We start from the raw sequence: 9,644 nt of genomic DNA on the forward strand, positions 1-9,644 counted from the left end.
TAAATACAAACTAAAATAGTATTATAATTGAAATTCATAATTTTTTTTACCTAATTTATATCAAATTTAAGAATTTTTGAACTAATATTTCATTTCAACCATATAAGTTCTCATGAAGGTGAAGACCCAAGGTGACTGAGAATGAGACGCGACCAAAGTGCAGACGCGAAGAGAGGAGAGGGGTGCCACATCGAAAAAGAAGTGTGAAACTATATTTGTGTTGGGGTTATTTTGTTATTTCCTATATAAAATGTTTTTTTTATTTTTGGCTTAATTGCATAAATGGTCCCCTCACTAGTGCAGAAAACACTTTTTAAATCGGGTGAATATGACTTTTTAAATCGGGTGAACATCCGATTTATAGGTGGCCGATTTAAAAAGTGTATTTGATTTTAAGTCAACCCCTTTTACCCGATTTAAAATCGTTTAATTTAAATCGGTTGAACCCATCTAAAATCTTTTAATTTAAATCGGTTGATACCATTTAAAAAAGGCTAACAAGAGTCAAAAATCTTTGAATTTAAATCGGTTCACCCCATTTAAATTCTCTCTATGTTTTAATTTATTTTATACTCGATTATGGTACTGAATATAATATGAAATATCATATGATCAATGAATGTATAAAACAATAATATTAATTTACTAAAACTTAATGTGTGCTTACTAGTACATGTCAAATTACAAAATAATTCTAGACCACAATGTCTCGTCATGTAAACATAAAAAATAAGAGAAATATTGTTCATCTAACAAAATAAGCTATTAACATGACATGGATAAGCTTACTAGAAGAAATCAATTCACTAGCTTTAGAACCTAGAATTTGCAAAGTCTTATCATCGGCCTTCTATTTTTCCTCCTTGCCAATAACCTCACTATGGCCCAAAGCATCAACTGAATCAATTGCAGTAATCATTACTTGAACCTGTACAATTAAGAAAACCATGGTTATACAGAACTTGGACATTGTAAATAGTAACTCAATCAGGTATGCATACATCAATTCAATCACATCCATACCTGGAGAAAGCCACACCGTCAAATAAACAATTTCATGTCCACTCCATATGAAAGATCATCATGATCATGAGTATCTACCTGCAGTTTGTCACATACTCAAACATTGCAATTACACTTCATAAAACCAACTTTTAAATCATCAACATATCCATTATTATAATTGAAGTGCAATTGACCAAACAACCATGAACTCAGCTCCATGTGTGATTTGCATTTTATTCAAAAATCTGACACAAATTTGTGACTTGGTGATAAATATCAGATAAGATAATACAAGAATCCATTTTAGTGATAAGCATTCATGCTTAGAATATTCACTATATGCTTGAAATAACATATTTAAACTTAATTGCATTAGTATAATAACAGAATTTCATAAAACATACATGCTAAATGTAACATTTCTCTTCAAATATTCATGATTGGAGTATTCCCAACATATACACACTCACACGCAGTTCCAGATTGTCGCAAACTAAAGTTAAGACAAGCAGATGACTTTTTTTCTGCATTACTTAGCATGTGGTATTACGGTGGATTTTTCGTAATTTTGTAAAATCTACGCTCAGCCATGAGACCATAACTCACCCTAATACCAAACATGCACTATATAACACAATCATCATAGTGAATAAAACCATAAACATGAGCATATCACAGATCATATTTTAATGTCATTAAATTCAGAGCACAAACATCAGCAAATTAAGACTCACCAACTCCACCTTTAGAACAGAGCACAAACATCAACAAACATCAGCAAAGACACGAGCACTAATGGAAAAGTCCAACTCATTGATTGAAAAATCTACTTGCTTTTGAACTTGCTCACTTGATCCTGTGAATGTCATGAAAATTAGAAACCAACTATATAAAATATCATAGATAAAGGTAAAGAAACGTTGCATGAACAACAACCACAAAACTATAAAATAAAAAACATGATATTGCTCTTAAAACAATTAGCACCAAATACTTGTTGCCAGAAAAGAAATATAAAGCACTAACAGAAAATACTTAAAGATGTAAAACCAACACACCTTCAAGTTGTACTTAGAGACAAACTCAGCAATAGCATCGGCATCATCAGTCACTTTCTTAACGACATAGTTTCTATATTTCCTCGAAACATTTCCTTCACCAACTTCCATTTTAAATAGATATTCTTTGTCCATCAGGGTATTGAAATCTGCAGGATATTCGTTCTCCTTCTTAGCCTATTACAAAACCAAAATAAATAAATTATAGTAGCAACAAATAGCAATCAAACAATAACATGTGTAAACCATGGGCTTATATCAAAATTCTATCAATCATGTACTCACCTTCTCCATATCATTAATTAAATCCTGCGCATTCCGACCTATAAGTTGGGTAGCATTCCTATCAAACAGCACAAAATTAGTGGAGCTTGTATCATCCATTACAATAACATGCAGCTTGTACCTATAAGCCGAAATATCAATATTTAGAATAAACCTTTTTACCATTTTTTACATAACAACAACAAATATAATACAGACTAAATAACTATTTCGTACCGCGGGACTGCGCTCTTGCACTCACTGTATTTCTTACAACATAGCTTTCCGTCTACAACAATGGCTAATGAAGCACACTGGGTGCAGGAACGAAAGTACCATTCCACACTGGTCTCAATCTCACAAATAGTTGCTAGAACATAACCTTGACACACCTGCACAACATTTTAAATTTTAATTAGACAACCTATGAATTATATCTTTTATTATTAAAAACCAACATCAACTACTGAACTATGTGTGTTAATAAGAAACTACCTCAGTGGACTCAATCAAGCTCTCTATCGTCATTCTTTTTGTCTTAAGAAAATCCTCGGATAATGAGACAGCGTATCTGGCTCACACCTTGGCTCATATCTATTTCAGCACTCTTCATCCTTGAATTTAAAAAATTACAAACATCATTTTTATGTACGTCATAAAATTAAGATAATGGTATTCAAAAACCAGAAGATCCACTTACCTTGTCAGGTATGCTTCGACCTCAGGTAAATTGCCATTGATAATAACGTTTGTTCCATAAAAGCTGTTGCCACGCCCACAGTACCTACAAACGTAAGTGTATGAGAAACAATGATGATGCATATGTAAAAGATTGATACATAGACACGTTAATATTGGTTGTTTACCTAGATACTTCATTGTTTTGCAAAACTGCAGAATCAGTATCACAGGTGACGAACCATCATGACCATCGAAAAATCTAATCACTTTGTCAGCAAACTCAGACCAAAGAGATACATGAATCCGATTGGATCTATTTAATCACACCAGCACAATGATGATTAACCAATAAACAATATCAAAACAACGAAAAATTACTCTAAATCTTTAAGAACGTTCCTGAACAAATTTAGAAGCTTTTGATTGTCAGAAACCTTCATCGGACTCGGAAAGAACCAATCTCTTTCCCTTTGAACGCGGCGGCGCTCTAAATTCTAAGGAGAGATCTGAAAAGCAAAACTCAGAAGAGAAGAGAGAGAGAGAGAGAGAGAGAGAGAGAGAGAGAGAGAGAGAGAGAAGGAGAAAGCTTACAATGGTTTCACTATCGCACACTTCACGGAGGTAGAACGAGCATCGCGGATTTCCCGTGAAGGTTTCACAGAGACACGAGCAGCTCGCGTTTGGGTTTGGAAGAATAGATCTATTGTTTCGTTAAGTTTGATGCTATATTTATTTTAATTTTAATTTTAATAAATTAAATCATGTGGACCGATTTATTATCATTATCACCATTTTGAGTTTGAATCATATTTACAACCGTGCCCCTGAATTGAGTTTTTAAATCAGGTGGATATCCACCCATTTAAAATCTTTGACTTAAAAAGCGTTTTTTGCACTAGTGCCTAAATAATTTGCAGTTTACATTTTGGTCCCATAAATTGTAAAACCAACATTTTGGTCCCTATGGTTTTGCTCCGTCAGTCAAAAAGGTCCTTGACTGTTAACTTTAATTTTAAATGTCTAAAGTAGAACACAAACAATGTTGGTTCACCATAGACCTTAATAATTCTTTTAATTTTAACTGTTCGATCCTTTTTTATGAAAAAGTGACGGTTTGATCATGAAGTCCATCGTCTCTCTCTCCACCATTGTTGCCACCATGCTACCCCCTTCCAGAGGCCGTAGAGCTGCCATTTGAGGATGTATGACCAAACCAAAACCACCATTAAATTCCTCTTTTATTTATCCATTCTGACTTCCCTTATGAGCGTAAATTGGGGCATTCCCACTCTCTTTCGTTAAGGAAGTTTCTCGAGAGAGAGTCCAAGCTGGGGCAATTTTATCTCATCTCATTCATGTGTCACCACTCTCACCAAACATGATACTCTCATATAGTCTTCATGTTATCTAACTCATTCATCGTGAATTTTCTTTAAACATTGTTTCAAGGAAAGAAAGCATTAGTTCAACGACATGACCTAACAGTTCAATTAACATCTTAGACCAAATGGTTGAATTTTAAAAAAAAATATTTCAATCAAAGGAAAATACTAAGTTGATGATAATTGATTGATAATTGTAGTCAAAACTATAGTTAGACATATTCTTTCTCAAGAAGAAAACACTCAACCATGTTGTAGATTACAATTTTCAAAATGAACAAATCACAACAATTGAGTGAAAATATGCATAAGTCAAGCCTGAGTTTGCATGATCTCAAATTCAAATGTTGGTTTTCAAAACAAACTTTTTCAAGGACATGATTAGGTCCATAAATTCTCTTTTGGCGTAATGATCATCTTTCTCAGCAAATGAGGTTAGCTGGTCAGTGCATCATCTTGTATTTGAAGATAAACAATGTTAAAAAACAAAATAAAAAAACTCATGTGTGATCTTTGAGAATTTGCATCATGCACATCCAAATCATAATCATGCATTAATCATATTTGCACTACTCTAGCATCATCAATCATATTCACATCATCACTATAGCATCAAACCATGCATATCATCAATCATGACATATCTCAATAACTTTCATACTGTTGGCAAATGGAGGGACCCACCATTGCATGTGTGAATAAAAGAATGAATAAAATACACCGAAAGTTAAATGACAGAAAGTTTTTGGCATTTGACAGCAATACATGTTTGAAAAGTATGGCAATTGTTGGTGAACATTGTTGGGTACCTACTACATAGTGCAATTGTTGGTGAATAATTGGTAGTAGGTAATTGGTAGTAGGTGAGGCAATGACTTTGCACCCCTATAAATAGCTTGCTTGCAAACCATTGTAATTACAACACAGAACAACAACAACAACACAAAATATATTACATCAGTAGAGAGTTTAGAAAAACTCAGTGTGAGAATTTTAGGAGAAAATTCCTGGGTGTAATTGGGTTGTGGGTAGTGAGAGTTTGTGAGTGTTTGTAAACACATATATTTCCTTTATTAAAAAGATCTGCAGCAGCAGTCCGGAGAGTAGGCATTATTGGCCGAACTTCGTTAACAATCTTGTGTGTTGTTATTCCGCATTTATTCCACTTCTACTTAATCTGACCATGGGGAAATTGTGCGTAGTTTCCTAACAACTGGTATTAGAGCACCTGGCTCGGTATCTCTGTTATTTTTGGCAAAAGTACTATTCGTGAATAATAATTCACGTGAATAGTAATTTTCGTGAATAGTGATTTTCGTGAATAGTAAATTTCGCGAATAGTGAAAAATTGGACAGTGTTACCAATTTGTTCACGGAGGTGTTCTAAATCACAGTGGTTCACAAAAATTGTCAAAGAAGATCCAGAGGAGGTTAGATTCAAGTGGGAGTTATGGCTGCAGACGAAGGAAAGGTGAAAATTGAAAAGTTCGATGGTGCGGACTTTGGCTTTTGGAAGATGCAGATCGAAGATTATTTGTATCAGAAAAAGCTACATCAACCTCTCACAGAAAAGAAACCAGAATCGATGAAGGATGATGAGTGGAACCTTCTCGATAGACAAGCACTTGGTGTTGTGCGATTGTCGTTATCTCGAAATGTTGCTTTTAACATAGCAAAAGAGAAAACCACCGCTGGTCTTATGAAGGCTCTTTCTAGCATGTACGAAAAGCCTTCAGCATCAAATAAAGTTCATTTGATGAGGCGGTTGTGTACACTTCGGATGACAGAAGGCGCATCAGTGGCGCAACATATCAATGAACTTAATATTGTCACAACCCAATTAAGTTCAGTTGGTATTGAATTTGACGATGAGGTACGAGCATTGATACTTTTGTCTTCCCTACCAGATAGTTGGAGCGCTACTGTCACGGCTGTGAGTAGCTCATCGGGAAGCAAAAAGATGAAATTTGATGATGTTCGTGATCTGGTTCTCAGTGAAGAGATCCGACGGAGAGAGTTGGGTGAATCGTCATCCTCTTCAGTATTGCATACAGAGTCAAGAGGAAGAAATTCAACCAGAGGGAATGGACGTGGTAAATCAAAGGCCAGACGATCCAAATCCAGAAATCATCGTAGTTCTCAGAACTCGAAATCTATCGAGTGTTGGAATTGTGGAAAGACGGGACACTTCAAAAATCAGTGTAGGCTCCCATCAAAGAATCAAGAGGCGAAAGATGAGGCAAATGTTGCTTCCACCTCAGGAGGAGGTGACGCGTTGATATGTTCTTTGGAGAGCAAGGAAGAGTCTTGGGTGTTAGACTCTGGAGCGTCTTTTCATGCTACTTCCCAGAAAGAATTCTTCAAGAATTATGTCCCCGGTAACCTTGGTAAAGTTTACCTTGGAAACGAACAATCTTGTAAGGTTGTGGGCAAAGGTGAAGTTAAGATTAAGTTAAATGGGTCTGTATGGGAATTGAAAAATGTCAGACATATTCCCGACCTCACGAAAAACTTAATCTCTGTAGGCCAGTTGGCTGACGAAGGCTACACAACAGTCTTCCACGGTGATGATTGGAAGATTTCAAAAGGTGCAATGACTATAGCTCGCGGTAAAAAGAGTGGTACTCTTTACAAGACAGCTGGAGCATGCCATTTGATTGCAGTTGCAACAAATGAAAATCCTAATCTATGGCACAAGAGATTAGGCCATATGAGTGAAAAGGGGATGAAGGTTATGCACTCAAAAGGAAAACTACCAAGTCTTCAGTCAATAGAAATTGACATATGTGAAGACTGTATACTTGGAAAGCAGAAGAGAGTCAGCTTTCAGACAAGTGGAAGAACCCCAAAGAAGGAGAAACTTGAGCTTGTTCACTCCGATGTTTGGGGTCCAACAACAGTCCCATCCATTGGTGGGAAGCATTACTTCGTGACTTTTATCGATGATCACTCTAGGAAGGTATGGGTATACTTTCTGAAGCATAAGTCTGAAGTATTTGAAGCTTTCAAGAGATGGAAAACCATGGTGGAAAATGAGACAAGTTTGAAGATCAAAAAGCTCAGAACCGACAATGGTGGTGAATATGAAGACACCAAATTCAAGAAGTTTTGTTATGAGCACGGGATCAGAATGGAAAGAACTGTGCCAGGCACTCCCCAACATAATGGTGTAGCTGAGCGTATGAATAGAACATTGACTGAGAGAGCCAGAAGCTTGCGTGTGCAGTCAGGCTTACCAAAGAACTTCTGGGCAGAAGCAGTCAACACATCAGCTTACTTAATCAACCGAGGTCCATCGGTGCCATTGGAGCATAAAATACCAGAAGAGGTATGGAGTGGAAAAGAGGTAAAACTCTCACATCTTAGAGTTTTTGGCTGTGTAGCATATGTGCATATTAGTGATCAAGGTAGAAATAAACTTGATCCCAAATCCAAGAAGTGCACTTTCATCGGTTATGGTGAAGATGAGTTTGGCTACCGCCTCTGGGATGATGAAAACAAAAAGATGGTTCGCAGTAGAGATGTGATCTTCAATGAAAGAGTGATGTACAAAGACAGGCATAACACAACCACCAACGACTCAGGATTGAGCGAGCCTGTTTATGTAGAGATGGATGATGTTCCAGGAAGTCCCACAGATGAGATTCCCCAATCAGAGGAATTAGCAGAATCAAGCATCAGACAACCGTTTGACACACCAGTGCATCCTACTCCAGTTCCTGAATTAAGAAGGTCTTCTAGACTTCGTGTTCCAAACAGCAGATACATAAACTACATGTTGTTAACTGATGGAGGAGAGCCTGAAGATTATGATGAAGCATGTTAGACCACGGATGCTAGTAAGTGGGAGCTTGCCATGAAAGACGAAATGAAGTCTTTGATCTCCAATCAGACATGGGAACTAGCTAAGTTACCCAAGGGAAAGAAGGCACTTCACAACAAATGGGTGTATCGAGTAAAGGAGGACCATGATGGCTCTAAGAGATACAAAGCCCGACTAGTGGTCAAAGGATTCCAGCAGAAAGAAGGAATTGACTACACCGAGATTTTTGCTCCAGTGGTGAAGCTCAATACTATCAGGTCTGTCTTAAGTATTGTTGCCACCGAAAATCTCTATCTTGAGCAGTTAGATGTGAAGACTGCATTTCTTCATGGAGACTTAAATGAGGAGATATACATGCATCAACCAGAAGGATTCTCAGAAAAAGGGAAAGAGAATATGGTGTGCAGGTTAAAGAAGAGCTTGTATGGCTTGAAACAAGCTCCAAGGCAGTGGTATATGAAGTTTGAAAGCTTCATGCACAAGGAAGGTTTCCAGAAGTGCAATGCCGACCATTGTTGCTTCTTCAAGAGATATAAGTCAAGTTATATCATTTTGCTACTTTATGTTGATGATATGTTAGTAGCAGGCTCAGACATTGATGAGATCAAAAACTTGAAGATGCAATTGTCAAAAGAGTTTGACATGAAGGATTTAGGTCACGCAAAGAAAATTCTTGGTATGCAAATCACGAGAGATAAGCAAAAAGGAGTTTTGCAGTTATCTCAAGCAGAGTACATCAACCGTGTTTTGCAAAGATTCAACATGGGCGATGCCAAATCGGTTAGCACACCGTTGGCAAGTCATTTTTGCCTATCTCAAGAACAATCACCTCAGACGGAGGAAGAAAAAGAACTCATGGCCAGGATTCCATATGCTTCAGCAATTGGAAGTTTGATGTACGCAATGGTCTGTACGAGGCCAGACATTGGCCATGCAGTGGGAGTTATTAGCAGGTTTATGTCAAATCCAGGTAAAGCTCATTGGGAAGCGGTTAAATGGATTTTGAGGTATCTAAGAGGCACCACAGAGAAATGTTTGTACTTCAGCAAAGGAGAGATAAAAGTAGAAGGCTACGTAGATGCAGACTTTGCTGGTGAAGTTGATCACCGAAGAAGTACAACTGGTTATATATTTACTGTTGGTACTGGAGCAGTTAGTTGGATGTCGCGAATACAAAAGATTGTCGCTTTATCCACTACAGAGGCTGAGTATGTAGCAGTAACAGAAGCTAGCAAAGAATTGATATGGCTTCAAGGATTGTTAACAGAGTTAGGATTCATGCAGGAGAAATGTGCTTTGTACAGTGATAGTCAGAGTGCGATACATCTGGCAAGGAATTCAGCATTTCATTCGAGAACAAAGCACATAGGTCTTCGTTATCACTTCATCAGATCTCTTCTTGAGGATGAGGTTCTAACATTGATCAAAATT

The 9,644-nt window shown here is 37.0% G+C and overlaps 1 protein-coding gene across 6 annotated transcripts; it reads right to left on the reverse strand.

Annotated features, from left to right (window-relative positions):
• Window positions 1-609: 609 nt before the first annotated feature.
• Window positions 610-3,710, reverse strand: LOC146952360 (uncharacterized). Of its 6 annotated transcripts, none has more exons than XM_085701224.1 (10): window positions 3,600-3,710; window positions 3,194-3,321; window positions 3,028-3,111; window positions 2,823-2,941; window positions 2,565-2,719; window positions 2,349-2,406; window positions 2,064-2,240; window positions 1,740-1,861; window positions 1,024-1,101; window positions 610-928 (listed from the first exon to the last, which is right to left on the reverse strand). In XM_085701224.1, the coding sequence occupies exons 4-8, from the start codon at window positions 2,853-2,855 to the stop codon at window positions 1,832-1,834; spliced, it is 453 nt and encodes a 150-aa protein (XP_085557350.1). In that variant the 5' UTR covers window positions 2,856-2,941; window positions 3,028-3,111; window positions 3,194-3,321; window positions 3,600-3,710; the 3' UTR covers window positions 610-928; window positions 1,024-1,101; window positions 1,740-1,831. The 6 variants fall into 6 exon arrangements, with proteins under 6 accessions (XP_085557350.1, XP_085557331.1, XP_085557324.1 ...); XM_085701205.1 differs by having other exon boundaries at window positions 2,349-2,469; XM_085701198.1 differs by having other exon boundaries at window positions 2,349-2,469; window positions 3,194-3,502.
• Between the last annotated feature and the right edge of the window lie 5,934 nt (window positions 3,711-9,644).

This window comes from Medicago sativa, chromosome 1, assembly GCF_051527215.1.
Source record: "Medicago sativa cultivar Bolivia chromosome 1, Bolivia_mono, whole genome shotgun sequence".
Lineage (NCBI taxonomy): Eukaryota > Viridiplantae > Streptophyta > Magnoliopsida > Fabales > Fabaceae > Medicago > Medicago sativa.